The 19,445-nt window shown below is 52.3% G+C and overlaps 7 protein-coding genes and 2 non-coding genes across 9 annotated transcripts; 3 read left to right on the top strand and 6 right to left on the bottom strand.

Moving 5' to 3' along the window:
• Window positions 1-63: 63 nt before the first annotated feature.
• Window positions 64-678, bottom strand: VE01_04502 (uncharacterized protein; the record flags this gene model as incomplete). Its single annotated transcript, XM_018273974.2, has 2 exons — window positions 554-678; window positions 64-495 (listed from the first exon to the last, which is right to left on the bottom strand). Exons 1-2 carry the CDS (start codon window positions 644-646, stop codon window positions 64-66), a joined length of 525 nt encoding a protein of 174 aa, XP_018131282.1. The 5' UTR covers window positions 647-678.
• Window positions 679-749: 71 nt separating this feature from the next.
• VE01_04501 (uncharacterized protein) lies at window positions 750-1,962 on the bottom strand. The gene is made up of 2 exons (XM_018273973.2): window positions 1,266-1,962; window positions 750-1,201 (listed from the first exon to the last, which is right to left on the bottom strand). The coding sequence occupies exons 1-2, from the start codon at window positions 1,801-1,803 to the stop codon at window positions 984-986; spliced, it is 756 nt and encodes a 251-aa protein (XP_018131281.1). The 5' UTR covers window positions 1,804-1,962; the 3' UTR covers window positions 750-983.
• Window positions 1,963-2,181: 219 nt separating this feature from the next.
• On the bottom strand, window positions 2,182-2,267 carry VE01_04500 (the record flags this gene model as incomplete). The annotated part of the gene is made up of 1 exon: window positions 2,182-2,267. It is a non-coding gene; the product is annotated as a tRNA-Val (tRNA).
• A 6-nt stretch (window positions 2,268-2,273) lies between these two features.
• Window positions 2,274-2,347, bottom strand: VE01_04499 (the record flags this gene model as incomplete). Its single annotated transcript has 1 exon — window positions 2,274-2,347. It is a non-coding gene; the product is annotated as a tRNA-Thr (tRNA).
• Window positions 2,348-2,648: 301 nt separating this feature from the next.
• VE01_04498 (uncharacterized protein) lies at window positions 2,649-7,637 on the bottom strand. The gene is made up of 2 exons (XM_018273972.2): window positions 7,258-7,637; window positions 2,649-7,206 (listed from the first exon to the last, which is right to left on the bottom strand). Exons 1-2 carry the CDS (start codon window positions 7,404-7,406, stop codon window positions 2,868-2,870), a joined length of 4,488 nt encoding a protein of 1,495 aa, XP_018131265.1. The 5' UTR covers window positions 7,407-7,637; the 3' UTR covers window positions 2,649-2,867.
• A 101-nt stretch (window positions 7,638-7,738) lies between these two features.
• On the top strand, window positions 7,739-9,052 carry UBC13 (ubiquitin-conjugating enzyme). Its single transcript, XM_018273971.2, has 5 exons — window positions 7,739-7,811; window positions 7,862-8,086; window positions 8,139-8,227; window positions 8,283-8,414; window positions 8,490-9,052. The coding sequence occupies exons 2-5, from the start codon at window positions 8,031-8,033 to the stop codon at window positions 8,663-8,665; spliced, it is 453 nt and encodes a 150-aa protein (XP_018131258.1). The 5' UTR covers window positions 7,739-7,811; window positions 7,862-8,030; the 3' UTR covers window positions 8,666-9,052.
• Window positions 9,053-11,481: 2,429 nt separating this feature from the next.
• Window positions 11,482-14,068, top strand: VE01_04496 (uncharacterized protein). The gene is made up of 3 exons (XM_059463625.1): window positions 11,482-12,061; window positions 12,222-12,300; window positions 12,372-14,068. The coding sequence occupies exon 3, from the start codon at window positions 12,658-12,660 to the stop codon at window positions 13,945-13,947; it is 1,290 nt and encodes a 429-aa protein (XP_059319769.1). The 5' UTR covers window positions 11,482-12,061; window positions 12,222-12,300; window positions 12,372-12,657; the 3' UTR covers window positions 13,948-14,068.
• A 1,765-nt stretch (window positions 14,069-15,833) lies between these two features.
• VE01_04495 (uncharacterized protein) lies at window positions 15,834-17,736 on the bottom strand. Its single transcript, XM_018273969.2, has one exon. The coding sequence runs from the start codon at window positions 17,538-17,540 to the stop codon at window positions 16,221-16,223; it is 1,320 nt and encodes a 439-aa protein (XP_018131260.1). The 5' UTR covers window positions 17,541-17,736; the 3' UTR covers window positions 15,834-16,220.
• Window positions 17,737-17,999: 263 nt separating this feature from the next.
• On the top strand, window positions 18,000-19,406 carry VE01_04494 (uncharacterized protein). Its single transcript, XM_059463624.1, has 4 exons — window positions 18,000-18,326; window positions 18,384-18,419; window positions 18,504-18,889; window positions 18,944-19,406. Exons 1-4 carry the CDS (start codon window positions 18,147-18,149, stop codon window positions 19,038-19,040), a joined length of 699 nt encoding a protein of 232 aa, XP_059319770.1. The 5' UTR covers window positions 18,000-18,146; the 3' UTR covers window positions 19,041-19,406.
• Window positions 19,407-19,445: the final 39 nt, after the last annotated feature.

The raw sequence follows: 19,445 nt of genomic DNA, 5'->3' as shown, positions 1-19,445 counted from the left end.
GCCTTCACTACGCATAAATCTGCCATTCCCAATGCCGTCCCCAATACCATCCCCAACCTAATACTAACACTTAATCCCAGCATCAGTCCCATACTTATACCTCGTCCCACACAACCCCGCCGTCACCTTCCCAACCTCATTCTGCGCCCACCCAATATTTCCCTCGGGATGACACAACACCTCTCCAAACCCCGTCCCCCCCACCACCTCCCCATCCCCATCCTTCCTCCCAACCAAAAACTCCTCATCCAGTGTCCCCGCGCAGACCTCCAGCTGCGCCTCCCCGTCAGGCGAGAGATTACTGTCACCCTGCCATGCGATGAAAGAGCCGCACGTGCGGCAGAAGTGCCGGTGGTTGCCGGGGATGATCTCGTAGTTGGTGAGGGCGGAGGGGGTGGGAGAGATCCACGTGAAGGAGGGGAGGGTCACGTTGAAGAAGTGCATGGCGAGGGCGCCGGATTGCTTGCGGCATTGGGTGCAGAGGCAGATGAAGGCCTGGGGGGTGTTAGAGGGGGTGTTAGAGGGGGTGATAGGTGGGTGGAGGGGGGTTTACATTGCTTTTAAAGTCGTGGTCAGGCTTGAAGTTGACTTCATATCTGACGGCGCCGCAGAGACAGCCGCCGGCGACTTTAGATGGTGTAGACATGCTTGTGAATTGTAGGCCAACTGAGTATATTGATTGATACTGACACAAAGATAGAGATCTTGGGCTTCATTTATGCTATAGAAACAGCTTACAAACACACAGCGCCCTTTTGAATACAATACCTTCCAATTGTGGTTGTGAAATCCTGAGGCTCATACCAAGCCTGCAAGGCTGTGTGGTTGTGAAGTCATAACGGCGTAGATCACAAGGCTGACAATATAGGACCACAATAAAACATCCGACATCAAGGTTCATGAAGGAGTATCTGTTCTGCAGTTACATAGTTGTTGCTAACTAGGAAATAAAATTGTCGTTGGGAGGCATGCACCGCCTCGATTTACTCAGATTGGTCATCTGGCAAATACACAGACACTTCCAAGCCGCCACTGTAAGGCACCGTCATAGTTTTGAACCCATTCTCAGGACTTCGAATATAAGTGAGAAATTCCTTGTACAGAATCTTGGACATCACAACGTTGTCCGCAATGACAACAGCTCCGCGTCTCAGTCGTGGTTGGATGATCTTAAGGGTTGGGAGGGCCATTGGCGTCCATACTATTTGCAAGTGTTAGTAATATGATAAAATACCGTAACGACGTTAAGTGAAGCGGTAGCCTACTATCAAGCAACAACAAATCAATCTTCTCCGGCATTCCCTCCTCAACCTTCAAAGTCTCAAGCAAATCACCCTCCCGGAGCTCAATCCACGGCTCCACCTCCTCCCCAGCCTCCTTCCAATACTCCTTCGCCCTCTCGGCCTTCGTCGACTCCTTCTCCGTCGCAATCACCTTCCCCTTCGTCGCAACCCCTCCACCCGCGCTAGCCTGCGCAACATTCTGCCCCACCGCCAGCGCCAGATACATCGTCGACACACCAAAACTCGTCCCCGCCTCGACGATATTGAGCGCGCCCATGCTCCGCGCGAGCAGGTACACGAACTGGCACTTGTCAGGCTCGAGGGCGACGAATTTATCGCGCATGTGGTCGTCGGCGCCGGCGGACCAGCTTTCGCCGAAGAGAAGGTAGCGTCCTAGACGGGTGAGGTAGAAGAAGGATTGTGAGTACGAGTTCTCCTGAGCTGAGGAGAGGGCGTGGAGTTTCTCGAGGAGAGCGCTCAGCTTTGTGCTGGCGACGATGGAGGAGGCGTTGAAGGACATGGTTTCTAGCAATGGTGGGGGTCTCAGGGAGTATAGCAACAGTAGGATTCTTCGGGAGCAGATAAGGATACCATCCGGTCAAGATGTATGTTTGTCCAGGTAAACCGTATCTTATATATGTCCCGGGTCATCCGTCCACCGATTGCGGGGAACACAGCTGTATGCACAATACTGCATCATACAGTCACAAATCAAATCCCTTGGCTACTTCAAGCACCACTAACGATCGGGGACAACGGCCGGCCGGCGAATCACTTTCCCCCACTGGCCCCCACCACACATACTGAACCCTAACATCAAAAAAAACGTCCAAAATACCATACCGTCAACATCGGCCGACAACAACATCACATCCAACGCCGAGAACAGCAAAAGAATTGACCAGGCTGGGGTTCGATCCCAGGACCTTTTCGGTACATCAGAAATGTTAACGAAACGTGATAACCAACTACACCACCCGGCCAAAGACTTGCTCCCGTACGGAGTTGAACCGTAGACCTCGGCATTACTAGTGCCGCGCTCTACCAACTGAGCTACGAGAGCTGATTGTTGAGCTGAGGAGGCATATTTGAAATTATCAATATCATTAAGAAAATCCCGAATTTGTGGTTGTGGGGTCGGAGCTAATCTTAGCGTTTCTCGCTAAGTTAATTTTGGGGCTAGTCTGTTTTAGGTCGATATTTTGGTCCCTTTTGCTGTACGGACGGAGCAATGGTCATGGTTTCAGAGATGGAAGGAGCGATGCCCTCATTAATAGACTTATTATGCTTATGGGTTGAGGTGTCCAGGGGTTCTTTGTATAGTTATGGAGATATGACTGCACTAATTAATATACGTGAGTGGTGAGAATATTTTGTTTTTATTTCTATAGATTTAATAATTCATTGTTATAAACTAAATTAACAAATAACGAGATGTGAGAATATTTATTCTAAGCCTGAGAATCTAAAGATCACGGCATCTTACATTATATAAAGCATTATCGTACTATACAGCTACCCCCAATCCATCGCAACGCCAACCCATGCATTCAATCCATACGCCTTCCACACATATCATACCCCCTACCCACCCCTCTCAGTACTACTCGCACTCCCCTTCTTCCTCAACCCACTCCCAACCCCCATCCACCCATCCCCCGCCCTCACCTGCCCCAACCTCCGACTCAGCGTCGAGTAATTCAACTGCGCCTGCCCCATCGCCTGCCCCATCGTCCCCCTCAACGGCGTCTTCGCCGGTGGCACCTCCGCCCTACTCTCCCTCGCGCCCTCCCAATCGCTCCCCTCATCCCACTCCTCCGTCAGTCGCCGCGGCGGCACCTTCGCCTCCCGCCCCTTAGCCCGCTTCGCTTCCTTCTTGCGCATCTTCTCCAGCGCGCCCATCATCACCTCCCAGCTCTCTACGACGCCCATTCCGGCGCGGCGGGTGCAGTTGCAGTCGCAACCCCCGGCGCAGGTCATGTCGTCTTTTGTAGCCTCCTCGTCGTCCCATGAGGAGAGGTACGCGTCGAGACAGATTTGGTGTGATGCGCAGCCGCAGGATAGGCAGGCGGCATAGTCGCCGGTGATGGGCTCGATGCAGATGACGCATTTAAGTTGCCGCTTTGTCATTTTGCAGCGCTCGCAGCGACCGACTGCGCCGCCTAGAGTAGAGGCTGGGGAAGTGAGAGGTTCGAGGCGATGCTCGTGCTTGAGGCAGTATGCGGTTATGGAGAGACCGCGGTCCGAGACAGGCTGGTGGTTGTCCTGTTTGCCGAGGAGTATCGGTGAGGGCGGCATATCATGGTCCACCGAATGGATCGATGCGGCATTCGGTTTTGAGAATGGTGGCGATGGGGGACCAGGAGTGAAGTATTCTGGTAGAGAGTCGAATTTGAGGATTTCTAACCTAGTGAAAGGAAGAGACCAAGCGAAGAGCATCTCGGCATACAGCATGCGGTAGCTTTTAAACACCGCGGTGTGCTCGAACTCAAGCAGTGGAGTTGACATGCAACCCTCGTCATCGAAGGCGCTCTGGTTATGCATTGTGACGCTGATACCAGTTACTGGCACGAGGGTTTCATTCACCGTTGTACTGTCGTCATCGGAATACGCCGACTTGGCATAAGGCGACTTCTCTCGAACGCTCTCGAGGTATGTCGTGTTACCCCATGTCACGGCGCTAGGTGTCAGAGTGCTGATCATGCTCTCTACTGGACTGGGGCGCTTGCGATTCGGAGGCGATGAAGAACCTGTGTTGTAGAAAGGGTTCTTCAAATTCGAAGCGAAGCTGGCTGCAAGGCCAGAATTGGCACGCTGCAGTAGCCGCCTATCATCAGGGGATGTTGACAAGCTTTGGGACTGTAGGCGTAACTTTTCATTCAGCCTCTCCAAGCTGCCCCCTGTAGACCTAAGTGGGGGGGTTTCGCCACAAGAGAATGAGGCAGACGCAGGATCACTGCCCCACGGCCCATTTGATGACCCGAGGGAGCCATAAAATGGAGTGAGAGCTGCCCTTGGTGTAGAAGGTATCGAGCTATATGGGGTCTTTTGATACGCGCTCCACACGGCAATATCAGACGGGAAGTAATCCAAAGAAAACGCCGGCGTCTTCATTGACAGTGGAGTCTGTGGCTGCGTAAGACGTATGTCTGTGTTTGGCAGTGGGTCAACAGCAGATGGTTCGCTGAAGACGCAAGATAGCATCGCTAGCATCTGTATGTCAACCAGTTTCTCGAAATGGTCAAAGAGGTCATCAATCAGGTTTTTGGCGAGAGGGCTGTATCCCCACTTGACTCTCCCTGATATGGCAAGGTTCTTCGAGTCGAAGGGCATATCGATGCCGCTGTCGTATTGGCTGTCACGCCTACAGTGCCTGATCATATCTCGTGCAATAACAAGGATTGGCTCCTTCCGATGCGACTGATCAAGAATCTCGAGAGGGACCTCGTGCTGTAGCAACATCCCGGCATATGTCCATAGATCTGCACGCTCCTGGTGCCCATACTTCATCGCAATCATCGCGTTGTGGTTGCAAACATCCGTCCCTTCGCCAAATACGGCGTATTCCTGAGCCAGCTCAAGCTTCCCCGGTAAATAATCGGATACATCGTACATCGCAATCGTATTTTTAGGCTTAGAAAGCCGCCCTTTACTCAGGGTTCCGGTACCAGTACCAGTTCCAGTCCCAGCCCCACTCGACTTATTGGATCGATTTGTAGACAGCCCCTTCCGATAACTCGTGCCATGGATCTTTCGCCAGAAATCGAATGCGACACTGACTTGGAACTGTGAAGAGTCGGAATCGCTCGAGGATTCGCTTCCAGAGCCTTGCGACGAATCGGACTCGAAATCTTCCTCCTCATTGAGCGATGCGAACTTGCTTCTCGGTGGAAGCGACTCTGTAGCAAGGCGCGAAAATGTATTGAAGGAAGGTCCGTCCTTGACTCTCGATTTGTCTAAGGCAACCGAGCCAAGAAGCGACTTGAACCTCTCTTCCTTCGGTGGGAAGAAGCATATGAGCCTGCCATTATTGGAGAACCGAGCGCCTGAAAGTCTCGGGAGCGGTACATTAGCATGACGCCTACTTGCAACAAGAATCCCCTCTGTTGAGGTTGGATCCAATTCTTGAGACATCATCGCTGAATTGGTTGCCGGTATGTCATCATCATCTTCGTCGCTAGAGCTCACGTCTGCGATGCCGTCGTCAAGATTATCAACATCGTCAGCTCCCTTGAGCCATTGTGTGCTCTCTTCGAGATTGACTTCCCCAAGCAAGTAGCAGAGAGCGGCCTCTAAACAACCACGGTGACGCCCAACAAATCCGGTAGCAATCTGCTGTACCTCTTGCGAGATTCGCTCGTTGGTCTCATCAGATATGAGAGACGACTTGCCAATAGTGAACGTGGGTATTTTAGGCCCGGGATACTGGTCTGGAAACTTTATTGTAGCCTTAATGAAGACCGACTCCCCATCCTTGCCCCACGGACCATTCATCGACGCCGTAACAGAGCGAGTGTCCATATTAACATCGTTGAACGTGACCTTACTGTACTGCTGGTGCACACGGATGATCTCGTCATGTAGTGATTCCGGCGTGTCCCAATCACCTTCCATATCAAAATTGGGGCTGATGACGGACAGCCGCCGCGCAGGGATCTTACCCTGCCCATCCTCATCATCGCCACCGCCATTGGCGGTGAACTTGATACCGCTCATCCAGTTGATCTGGCTCCGCCGTTCGGAATTCATGGGCTTTCCTCTCATTGTCGATCCATTAATGCCCATCCTACTCCGAAACCTCTTCGTCGGAGACATCTTCTTAATCTCGTCGCTGAGAACGCTATATGAATTCTCTTTGTCGTGGCTGCTGCTTAACAGGCGAGGCGCCTTGATCGTGGCAGACTTCTTCTCCATCTCCGCTCGCTCCACGTTTCTAAACGTTTTGTAAATGGCGCCCTTGCGAGTAACATTGAGCTTCTTCGTCATCTGGCTCCCCTTGACATATCCGACCTTTTCCAGCAGAGAATTAGCCACACGTTGTAGTTTCAACTCCTTATCGTCTCCCCAGGACACTAGCTGAAATTCGCGGTTGTCCATTCCATCCTCGTTAATACTGCCGCGTGATCTCCATAGGAACTCCTTCACCTGGCGCTCGCCGTGATTAAATACTGCCGCCGCAGGGGCCATCGTATCCGATTCCACGCCCTCCTTTCGTCGGTCATACAAATACAGGTTTCCCGGGGCATTCTGTGGCATCGCAAGGAGTCCCCAACCGAAAGGCGTATGTCTAGCACGCCACACCGGAAACGAAGTTCGAATGACTCGCTCCGGGATAGGCTCTTCCGCAGAAGTGTCCCAGAACTTAATACTCTTGTCCAGCGAACACGTAACAATCTGCGTCGCGGAAACTCGGTTCCAGTCCAAACCGTAGATTTTCGAGCTATGCGCCTCAATCGACTTCACAGGGTATGCACCTTTCCTGTCGTCCCAAATCCGCAGCCATCGGTCATGGGATGACGCCAGAATATGCCCCTCTTGTCGATTCCACTTCACCTGCGTCGCGCCCGCGTCCCAATCCACAAATGTCAACGCTGGCCGTCGCGGCCTCCGCAGATCCCACGCATTGACGTATCCGTCCACCGCGCATGTCGCTAGGATATCGGGGTGGTGGGCTGAGAAGTTGATGTCGGTGATTGCGCGCGTGTGCGCGTGTAGTGTATGTTCGATGGCTCCCTGCCGCGTATCTTCTTGCATGGCGAGGTTCCATACCAGTGCCTTCTGGTTCGCGGTGCAGGCGACCCAGTAGTCGCGGGCGGCGAAAGGCGACCACTGTACGTCGGCGATGTTCCATGATGTGCCATGTCGGAGGTGTCGGGGGGGATTCAGCGGTGAGTCGAGGTCGATTATGTCAAGGCCGGTTTTACTGTAATGCAAGTCAGAATATGGCCCGTATACCTGGGCGGAGGACACTCACGAAGCAATAGCTACATCCCGTCCGGAAGGCGAGATGGTCGCGGACCCAATGTCCGTGGCGGCCTTTTGGACGTGGATAGAGACATTGGCATCGAACGTACTGCTATCGAACGCCGACTTAATGCCCTTCTCTTCGCGAATTTTCTCCATCACTCCGCGCCGTCATGCGTCCCAGCCATAGGGCGGAAGCTCACGATGCAGGCCACTCCCCAACTGCGGTCGCGGGTGCTCCAAAGCGCATTGCCTGGCGCCGCGTCGTAGTTATTAAAGGGCAGAATCTGTCATGTATGGCGATAGATCACTTTAATCGCAGTATATCTTTTGATCGCCTTCGAAATTGTGTCCTGGGATATAAAAGCGTCGCCGATTGACGTCGTGAACCATCCCCCATGATCGAGCTCCCAAGCACGTCCCCTAAGTAGACTAGCGCCAGATTGACGAGGGATATTGCCATATCGGCGACGGGGTTGACCGCTGTCCCGCATAATTTAACAAAGACCTCAAGGCTTACATATACGTCACAGCCACAATTTTCTTTGAAATAATATTCTATCTGTAGGAAAAGCGCTTCTCTATATGATTCTTCTCAAACTCACCTGTTACAGCTTCCTCTCCGCATCCTCTGTCGACACTCACGCGATCGACCACCCCCCACTACCCCTCCACCTCACCCGCTGATAGGGTGCGCGCAGTGAGACACGGAAACCTCACTGAACCCTCCTATCACCTCTTGAAACGACTTCCAGGAGTGGAATATCACAGAAAACCGCAAAGATGGCCGCGTTACCAAAGCGGATCATCAAGGAGACCGAACGGCTGATGGCAGAACCGTAAGCCATCACCCCGCGCATGTCAGACTCCACAGCCTGACGTCCTATACAGTGTCCCGGGAATCAGCGCCATCCCTCACGACGACAACCTGCGTTATTTCGATGTTAAGATCCACGGCCCTTCACAATCGCCTTATGAGGGTATGTAGAGCCTTGCTGCGGTTTGTCCGGCTTCCACCATACTGACACATTCCAGGTGGCGTCTTCAACCTCGAACTCTTCCTCCCAGATGATTACCCAATGACGCCCCCCAAGATCCGTTTCCTCACCAAGATCTACCACCCCAACATCGACAAGCTCGGCCGCATCTGCCTTGACGTGCTGAAGAGTCAGTTTATCATCCCCCACCAGCCTACCCCGCATCTACCCCTCCACATACCAAAATACTAACTCACCCCCAAAGGCAACTGGTCTCCAGCTCTCCAAATCCGCACCATCCTCCTCTCCATCCAGGCCCTCCTCGGTGCCCCCAACCCCGATGACCCTCTCGCCCCCGATGTCGCCAAGCGCTGGAAGGAGGATGAGCCTGCCGCCATCGCGACGGCGAGGGAGTGGACGCGCACGCATGCTATCTCATAGTTTGGACGATGCCTGACCGGAAGGCTCACATGCCTAGGGGTATAGGTTATGGATTATTTGGTTGCAGTTCGAGCATTTGCGGATGGCGCTGTGTTTGTTGGGGAGCAGTAGGGATGCGCAAGTGGAAGTCTGGGTACCTGCCGAGCATTGCCGTTACTGGGACTAGCACCTGGATTGCTGTTGTTTGAGCGTGTGAAAGGGGAGGGACTGGATGGATAGTTGGCTACGCGCATTTTTCTGAGCTGCGGCGTCTGTTCAGCTGGTATGATGTCTATAGGGGTTGGCACGCGCGGGCTGTAGCCGGTGGATGGCTTGGTGTTGATTGAGATTATCTCTATATTTGGGCAAGGGAAAACATAGGAGAGAGCAATTCACGGGATGTTACTGCCTTTGTGCATATGTGCATGTGTTCGTACATGTATTACGTTATTGTGACAACCCCTGGAGTAAATGCTGACACCTGTACACCTGGTAAATAATCAATGCGCGCCTCTGGTTGCTTGGGTTTCATTTGCGTTAACCTCGTCTACTGGGTTCTCGCGGCAATAGGAAAGGATGTGAAGGAGCATTGCCAAGTTGAAGGCGTTATGATTCCTACAATTCCCGAAGATAGGGGGATATGACGTTCAAATATTGGCAAGGCACGGTAGAGGCATCGAAAGCCTCATGAGGTCTCGAGCGAACAGACTCCTGCTCTGCCAACAATACTCTTCTCTTCGCCAACCCATTCTTCTCATCCATCCTAATACCTCGGTCTATCTACCATGGCATAAACCCAGCCTGTCGTAATATCAAATCCACGCAGCCAAGAATATCAACTTCATGTCAGTCTAGGGCTACAGATATACACGCCACTTAACAGATCTGGGCGCCTCAACCTAGAAGCGAGATTAATTTGCTGCATGGCGCAACGAACGATGCGGGAAGTTGTGTTTGCGCCGTGATGAATAGTATATTTCTATCCAATACCGTTCTCACTAACTCATCCTACGAATCCTATCTTCGAGCCTCGGTCTGTATTCCCTTCTGTCCGACTGTAAAAATCTATCCATGTTAATGAAGCAACAGATCCAACATTGGGTACCAGCCCAGCTCAGCCTTGGAAATGCTGCACATCATCCCTCATCCGCCTAGAACATATCCCGCATCAACTATCCAAGGATCCAAGATAACTGCCGTCTGTGTCAGCTATTCTTAATCTCCAAACCTCGGTTTAGCGATCGACACGCTAGATCTAGATAAGAGTTAGACCAACCACCAGCCACGTATGAACTATCATAGAACATCCATGCCCCCACGCGTCGCTTGTGAGGTATGCGGTGTGTGCGGTGTGCATGGCGCCAGTACTCGCATGGCGCCGTCGTATGTGTGCGTGGTGGTGCCCAGTATCTCCGCCGGGTTGTACAGTTAGGCCCTTCCCCCTCCTCGTCTTCCTAGCGACTCTACGCAGGTGGCAGGTGTTACGTCTTGAAACACAAATCCCAGTCCGACGCCACGGACCCCGCTACCATCCCCCAGTCCCAGCCACGCAAGCTAACATGAACTAGAACCTCGGCCCCGAGGCTTTGCTTGATCGATTTGCGGGGATTGACCCCAGGAAACCACCACTTCTTAAATGGCTCCCGCGATTTAAAATGGCCACAATGAGGGGAAGCAGTGCGGGGTTCGCAAGGTCACCCGGTTAAGGGAGATTGTGACGAAAGGATTTCTCGCTCGATCGATTAGCAGTAAGAGGCAGTGAATGGCCAATTAGTTGCCATTGTTTAATATAATTTTACACAGTCGACAAATTTAAGATGGCGAGATGGAGTGCGGCGGGAGTTGGTGGGGAGAGCCTAGGCGCTTGGAGAGGCTTGTCTGGTGCACTAACAGCGCTATCTACTAGTGAAGTACGATGGTCACAAAGGAAGTCGACGGAGAATGACGGGATGGTTCGTACTGCAATGTTATTGCAAGGAGTATGCATCTCTTTTCTCTACAAGGGAGTGAAGGGGAACATGCAGGGGCAAAGAATTGTAGAGATACGAGAAAGAATAGACATCGAGGTATAGTATAGCCCTTACTTAGTACAACATAGTCAGTGCTGTACATACATACATTATGCATTGGCCTTAGACGCGCCAACAAACCCCAGATCGAGGCTGGTGGAGATTGGCCAAGACTGGTAGGAGCGACCCGTCATTTACATTTCTTAGTCGTTCTTACCTTGTCAGCTTTATTTTTCGTTGTTCTCGCGACCACTTCCTTCTTAATAGGGGAATCGCGATGAGGGGTGTTCCTTCCCCCAAAGAGGTGCACCGCCACGCCGCTCCACGCCACCACACTAGACCACACTACAACATACGCCTATAGGCGCTACTATAGGAGTTCCAGCCTTAGTCGCTGTATTCGTGTCAATGAAATTGACATGTCGACCATAAACAATCGCTTCCCCAGACAACCCCGCCATTTACCTCACTGCACTATCCCAAATCCGCTCTTTTACTCTCGTCTGCCGCTTTACCAACCCAGCTATCATCGCCACTAGAGCACTACTACGACGCCCATTACGACCCCTAGGACCACCACCCCCTTCCTTCACGGCCAGACCCAGTCACGAGACGAGACGACCATCCACTCATAGCCCAGTAGAATGGCCGCGCCATCTGGGAATATTGGAATATCGGGACCAAAAGGATGGGGAAACGGAGAAATGCGGGGGTTTTAGCGCAGCTCGTGCGTCTCTCATTAGTAGTCCCATCTAGTCCCACACCATGTCAAATATTGGATGTCCTAAATGTAACCCCTCGTTTCTTCTGTACCATTTGATCCCTACGGAGAGGAGGAAGTGACGACACACAGACGATCGGGACGGCATGGGCATAGAGTAGCATGGCATGGAACTTATCACCCTGTCTCCCTAGACCCCCCTCCTAGCCCCATTAGCATGCACACCAATGCATGCACACCACGCGCAGCCATGCAAACGAGAGCTCCTCCTTTCCCGAAGAAAACAAGACTTAATATGACATGTGGATCTGCACGCTTAGCTCACCTTCCTTTTGCTATGTCTCGCCTTTATAAACCCCTCCCTTCCCCCACGCTGATGATCTCTCAGGGCCCTCAAACAGCCTAATATATAGAGCCACCACCCCCCCGCATTTCTTATTTGTCTGTGTGTTCACCTTCCTTCATCACACATCCAGAGCAACTCTACCAACCATGGCCGATACAGCGGCTTCACACGCGTCGTCGACGCCGCCGAATGAGAAGGCGAGCGCGGAACATCATGTCGAGGTTGTGTCGGATGGTCCGAATAGGAAACTCGAGGACGGGAAGCTCGAGGACGGAAGGAAGTCTGGGGATAATGGGTTTAGGACGGATGGGGATGATGAGGATCATGAGCATGAGCCACCGGTAGGTTTATTTTCCGCTTCTTGTCCGCGCGTGGGGTTTTGCGCTTAGAGGGTTGTTCGGGAGAAAGTGAGAAGAGCGATTGTATGGGAGAGACAGAGACAGTTGCATTGTGGTGGTTGCGCGAGAACAAGAGTGAGAATATATAGCTAACAAGTGCTAGATGACCCTCAATAGGGCCATGTCCCTGGTTGCCATGGCGTTCTTGTGGACCAGCTCCCAGATCCCAGTCTACCTCTTCGGTGAGCCCATATATGAGACCCCTCTAACAGCTTTGGTGCTATATGTCCTCGATAACTAACTATCTCGACAGGCGGAATCCCTCCAGTCATCTACGGCGACATTGGCGGCCCAGACCGCTGGATCTGGTTCGTCCTTGCGAATCTGCTCGCTCTCGCTGCCGTCTGCCCCTTCGTTGGCGCGCTATCCGATCTCTTCGGTAGACGCTGGGTTTCCATCGGCGGGTCGGTACTCATTATCATTGGCATGATTGTATGCTCTACAGCAAAGACGATGAACCCATTCATTGGTATATTCCCCGTTCCCCTGAACCGCCACGTTTTGGCCGGAGCCTCTAGAACTAACAAACTACAGGCGGCATGGCCATTGCAGGTGCCGGCGCAGGCGTCAACGAACTTACCGCCCTCGCCGCGACGTCGGAGCTCGCACCCACGGCCAAGCGTGGAAAATACGTTGCCATCCTCGTTCTCACCATTCTGCCATTTGCGCCCTCCGTTCTTTGGTCGCAGTTGATCGCCCAACACACCAGCTGGCGCTGGGTTGGTCTCCTATGCGGACTCTGGTCTTTTATCGGTCTTGTCATGGTCGTAATCTTCTACCACCCCCCGCCCCGCGTCAATAGCAACGGCCTCACTCGCCGCCAAGTCCTTGCTCGGGTTGATTATGTCGGCGGCTTGCTATCCATCTCCGGCGTTATCATCTTTATTGCCGGCCTGCTTTGGGGTGGTTACGGCTACACCTGGACGTCCGTCCACACCCTCGTCCCACTCTTCATCGGCGCTCTCCTGCTCGTCCTCTTTGCCATCTGGGAGATCAAATTCGCACCTTACCCCATGTTCCCTCGCCGCATTGGCAAGGACCCGCGAATCCTCGCCATGACGCTAGTCATTACCTTCATCTCCGGGGCCAACTTCTTTGCGGTCATCCTCTTCTGGCCTACCCAAGCCTTCAACGTCTACGGCCATGACCCCGTTGGCGTCGGACTCCGTGGTCTGCCCATCGGTTTCTCCATCCTTATCGGCGCCTGCGTCGTCCTCTGGCTACTTTCCGTCTTCCGTGGCAATAACCGCGCCCTCTTGATCGGTGCATCCATCATGATGACTGCTGGCACTGGCGCCATGGCTGCTGCCACCCGCGACAACCTCCCCGCTGTCTACGGCATTCTTGTGGTTGCTGGTCTCGGTATCGGCGGCATCGTCGTCCCAGCATCGATTATGACAACCATTATCTGCCCCGACGACCTAATCGCCACCGTCGCCGCGCTCACACTATCCATCCGTGTCATCGGCGGTGCTATCGGATTCACCGTCTACTACAACGTCTTCTACGCCAAGCTCGTCCCCAAGCTCACGGCCTACGTCCTTCAAGTCTGCTTACTAAATGGCATCTACGACAAGGAGTCCATCACCACCATCGCCGAGCTCATCGGCGCCAGTCTCACGGAACATATTCTGCATGTCCCTGGTGTTGACGGCAATGTCACGAAGTGGCAGTTGATTATCAGCGCGGGCGAGTTGGCATACTCAGAGGCTTATCCGTATGTTTATTACGCGAGTATTGCGTTTGGGTGTGTCGCGATCATTGCGAGCTGTATGTTGGGAGATATTAACAAGTATATGGATGACCATGTGGCTGTGGTTATCCATTAAGATTCATGTTATTAGTTTTTCGGGAGATGGGAAAGAGGGCTGTGAAGCCCCCTTATGTATTTGATGGTGGCGGTGGTATTATACACTGATTTAATCCTTTATATACTGCAAATTAAGATGCTGATGTATAACATATTGTCCTCTACTTGAAGCTGTGGGTGACTATGTGATGTTATGATATATGGAAGAAGGCATTTTGGGAGCTAGGAGCCTTTTGGTTTTTGAGGCAAACTGTTTTTATGTGGTTCATGTTCTGCACTCTCCAGATCGTATTTGTCACCTTACCCTACAAAAGCCTTGGGGGCCAGATTAAAACCCAATCCACCATCACTGTCCTTCATTATTGCTGCCCGCAGGGTCTGAGAGAGTACGGCAATATATCTCACCACAACCCCTCATCAGACGATACTGTAGGTGGGAATGAGTTGGGGTTCACTCCAGCTCCTTTATGCGCAATATAACACATTAAATCAGGACTAACGGAACCCACAAAATTAAACTTGCCTCGGATGATGCTCATGTGGCCCATTTATTACTTGCGGGTTTTCACATTTTTGGGTTACCGGATCATGCACACCAACCGGAGCGGGCCAAACTTAGAACTCTCTGGTTTGGAATGAATCAATTGTTTAGGCTAACATGATGAGTGTTGCGCTTGGGCATTTAAAGACTCTTTAATTTCTGCGGATGATAGAGAAACCCTATTGGAGGTGGTACCGTACTACTGGTTTTAAGAGACATTTGGGCCTGATATGGGCAAGACAGGAGTTTTAACATCTCCAACTAAGGGGAAGACTTGTCTCACCTAATAGCAGTAGACGTCCTCCTGGCCGGAAGACGGCTTGTATAAAACGCCATCACTCTGCCCCAGTATCTTGCTGCTCCGCAGAAGCAACACAAGCAATCATTTTCCAGTTCCAGACAGCTCAAATTGAAGCCGTTCAACCAACCGTCAGGATGAAGTTTTCTGTTATCAGCTTCGTCTGCCTCACTAGTTTCTTTGCTGGTATCCATTCACAGAACTTTGAACCACCCTACAGCGCCTACTTGATTTCTCTCGAAAATGTCAGAAGCTCCCTCCACAAGCTCTGGTCCGCTATCGAGGAATATCCCACCACCTATTTAAACCACGTAAACGTCAATCAATCCATTACTGCCTTTTGTTGATAGAGCACAGGATCTTGTGCAGGTTTTTCAGGACGGTAAAACGATAACAAACGTCTCTGGAAACATGACTGCGCCAGATACTATTTCCGTCCGTGATCACCGCCATGTCGCAGGGTTTTTGTATTTTCAAATGACCACTCTCCTGCATAACAGGATACGTAAGATAAAGAATGCCTCCAGCTGCGAAACCACACGCAAGCAGCTAACCGACATCAATACCAACGCCCACGCATTCATCGACTTTCTTTACTCTAGAGTTCACCCAGAAGAGCTCAAACATATCACGGAAATTGGGGATCTAGTTAAAGGGACTTTTGATACTTCCCAGGACCAGTTTAGTGAGAGGAAGTGCGAGAAGAGCTGTCTCGGGGATTGTACCGAGATCTGTACGGAAGACTGCAAGAAAAGCTGCAAGAGCTGCACAGACAACTGTGCGGACTGCGAGGAGGACTGCGTGTATGACTGCGTGGAGGTGCATCCCACGTGGCGTTTGTAACATCACTTGGATATCTTGGTCAACAGTTCAGGAAGCCACCAGGCGTGGGCGTAGGCTGATGAGAACCACTAGGAAGCCTGGCCCGGCAATGCTATGAATCGCTGGCGGCGGAGATCCGGCCAAACGAGGCTACTATATAAGATTGTAACCTCATTAGGTAGGAGCTCATTGCTCAATCAAATCTATTATCTTACCCATCCTGTCACATCACAGGATGTGCAACCCTCCACCTAGTCCGTCCCAATGTCCTACTCTACACAACGGGGACATCTGGAATAGGCCACCCTCTGAAACAAATTCACTCTTGAGATCATATGCATCACAGACCCTATTAACGAAACTCATAGTGAGGAGACTTGTAGCATAACTTTGATAGTCGTCACGGCGAGGCCTCATGAGAACAAATGGAAGTAGCGATCCAATGCCAAAAGATCATTGTATAAGTGCTTAGCTCAATATAGCCATATATAGACACAAAGAACGTACGTATGATCCAACCATCTTCCCACCATCCCTCACACTTTAAAAAATCAGCGACTGTGCAGACAAACTCAGTATAAACGTACAAAACATTAGTCGCGTCAGTTCCACAAAGGGGTATAATGGTACACTATTCAGACAACACTCCATCATCTGTAACACTCCAGCTTCTCTCCCTTCCCCTCTCCTCTCGTATCGTTGCCGAATCATCTTCTTGCTCCCCAGCTGCACTTTCACCGGCTATAATCGGATTCTCCCCACCTTCTAGAGCCTCTTCTTCCTCCTCCATCAACGGCGTCCTCGCCCCCTCCTCCTGCGCACCCAACCTCCTCACCGGCGGCGGCGGCGAAAACGGGCGCACCCCTCTCGACTTATTGAAATGCCCCTCTGTCGTCGTCCGCTGGGAGAATATACTCGCCGCCTCGTCGCGGTCCCCTGTCACCGCCCCCGTAAGACTCTGATACTGCTCTCCCTCCACGAGCATGCTGTCGCCACGACGATGGTGTGGACGATCCGCGTTTGCCTCGGCGAGAATGCTCTTCTGCGGGAGGATACTGAATAACTTCGTTCCATCGCCGTGACTCCCATCAAGGTCGTTGGCGAAGAGATCAACACCCTTATCCAACAGCTCATCCAGACCCCCACCTGACCATCCCTTCCGCGCAAGGGACTCATAAATATCAACCTCCGCTCTCACTAACGACGAACTCGCCTCCACAATCTTCACGCTCGCCTCCTGACTATCCCTCAACAGCGCCCTCGAATGCCCCGCATGCACCGCCGTCAACTCATCCAGCCGTGTCGTCAGATCCACCAAGTGCCCACGAAAGCGCGCCACATCGCGCTTACGCTGCTTATGCAGTTTCAGCCCCTCTTTCTCCATCCGTCGAATCTCCCGGCTACGCTCCTTCACCTCCCGTTGGTACGCCAGCTCCTCCTCCTCCATGCTCCGCCGCCACCCGTCCAGCTCGTGCAGTAGCGGCACTTCGAAACTGCGATACACAGTTTCCGACAGGATCTGCTGGTGGTTCGCGACCAACTGGTGAATCCCACTCGCTGCCATCAGGTTATCCGCCGTGCACGTCCCCTGCGCCGTGATGCTATTGCCCAGACTACCGCCGTTGATATGCAGTGTCTCGCTGCGCGCCTCCTTCAGTCGCGCGCAGGATTCAAGCGCACTGCCAAACTGGGAAGCGCATTTGGAGAGCTCGGCAAGCGCGTGCCGGTATTGTTTCGCGGTGGTGAGGAGCTCGGAGTAGGCCGTCTGCGAGAGCTCGAGGTCGTTCTTGGTGAGGACTGCGTAGTGGCGCTGGGGGGGTGGGGGCGCGGGGAGGTTGTAGGCGGAGATGGGGTTTGCGGTGGAGGCGTAGGAGTAGGTGGGCGAGACGGGGACGGGTGGGAGTTTGCTCGGGCTTGGTGAGGGGGAGCGGGAGCCCGCTGTCGCTGCCATGGCTGTATTGGTTTGTTCACACAGTTCCGTTGTTCCTGTGCGGGGGGAGGGTAGTTTTGGTTGGTTCTAGTGGGAGGGTGAAAGAGGGGGATATAATATATTCATAGAAGTTTAGTGGAAGAAGAAATAGGCAGTATTATAAGCGTGGATCCAACATCGCTTTGCTTTGTTCTCGTCGTCGTCGCTATGGAAGAGTAACACAGTCGTCGTCGACGCCTACAAGGTCTCATCTCGGAGGCGGGTGGGACTAATCGGAATATATTTGTTCCGTCCTTGGCTAGTAAGCCAATGACGTGCTTAGTAATGAAAATAATGTGTGGGCTGAAAATGGTTACGTCGGCTGCTCAAACAAGTCGGCCCGTAGTTAACCCGTAATAGCCAATCAAGTCACTCCTGTCCCTCGTCCCTTTAGGCCGCGATGGAAATGGGAATTGACGAGGGGCATCTCGTATATTTACTCTTATCTTCTCAACTCGTTGTTCGTCGACCATCGACCATCGACGTCCCTCTTTCACTTTCTTTCAAAAGACATATTTAACGTGTCTATCCATGCTCTTTTATACTCCAACATAGTATTGAACTATTGACTCTTGACACGGCGAAAAGATGTCTGCTCCACTCGCCGTCCCGGCGATGAACAGGCACACTGCCACTGTCATCTTCCTTCACGGCCTTGGTGATCAGGGTGCTGGCTGGATCGATCTGGCTGTGAACTGGCGCCGCCGCCAAAAGTTCACTGAGACTAAATTCATCTTCCCCAACGCCCCATCCATTCCAATCACACTTGTGAGTGCTTGGCTGCCCATTCGCCCGGCTACTTGTCTACGAAAGCTAACTGAATAGAATGGTGGCATGCGCATGCCGGGATGGTATGATATTGTAAGGGCCCGCAACACTGTTCGTTTGTGGCTTATGCTTGATAGTCTTTGTTCAGAGGCTTGACTGTTGGCTAACCACCTGCAGAAAGCCATTGACGACTTCTCCACCGAGGAGGACGAGGCTGGCATCATGCGCTCGCGCACCACAATTCACCGACTCATCGACGCCGAAATCGCTTCGGGTATCTCCTCCGAGCGCATCATCATCGGCGGCTTCTCCCAGGGCGGTGCGATGTCCCTGCTCTCCGGCGCTACCTGCGAACACAAGCTCGGCGGCATCGTCGCGCTGTCTGGTTACATGCTCCTGAAGAACAAGTTCAAGGACCTCGTTCCCGAAGGAAACGCGAACAAGGATACCGAGATTTTCATGGGCCATGGAGACCAGGACCCGCTCGTTTTGACCGAGTGGGGTAGAATGACTGCCGCAAAGATGTCGGAGTTGGGATGGAAGGTTGATTTGAAGATCTACCCGTAAGTTTCTTCTTTACTATTGGGGGAAAGGCGGCCAGGCTAACATGAAATTAGCGGACTCAAACACTCGGCGGCTCCTAAGGAAATTGATGATTTCGAGGACTATCTACACGTTTGGATTCCGGATCTGGAGGAGGAACCAGCTCAGTGACTTGGAGGGACAATGGGGGGAAATAAAACGCCACAGCATGACACCTGGGACCAGACACTGTGTGTCAGCCTTGCGATTGTCATGCTCACCGTCGCATGGCTGCTCTGCCGCCGCCGCATCTGGCCACGAAGCACAGCTATGCGACGAAACAAAGTCATTGTTGCCCAAGAATAGGTAGTTTGGTCAGGGGAGTAAGGGAGAAAACTTGGATTTATATCGGGGCCAATGTGCAGGAACAGATCAGCCCATAGAAACTTAATCAAATACAAAATACAATGCCGTAGTTGCAATCGGAATCGGACTATCTTCGGCATCCCGATTCTCTGGGAATTGCAGTGGAGTTGTAAGCCGTAAGCTATTATTGGGGTGGAAGATATCCCGAGCCGAGGGGTTTAGTGCTTTATT

Source organism: Pseudogymnoascus verrucosus (genome assembly GCF_001662655.1).
Source record: "Pseudogymnoascus verrucosus strain UAMH 10579 unplaced genomic scaffold scaffold_16, whole genome shotgun sequence".
Lineage (NCBI taxonomy): Eukaryota > Fungi > Ascomycota > Leotiomycetes > Thelebolales > Thelebolaceae > Pseudogymnoascus > Pseudogymnoascus verrucosus.
Note: the sequence above shows the minus strand (reverse complement) of the source record. Positions and strands in the feature narration are given on the sequence as shown.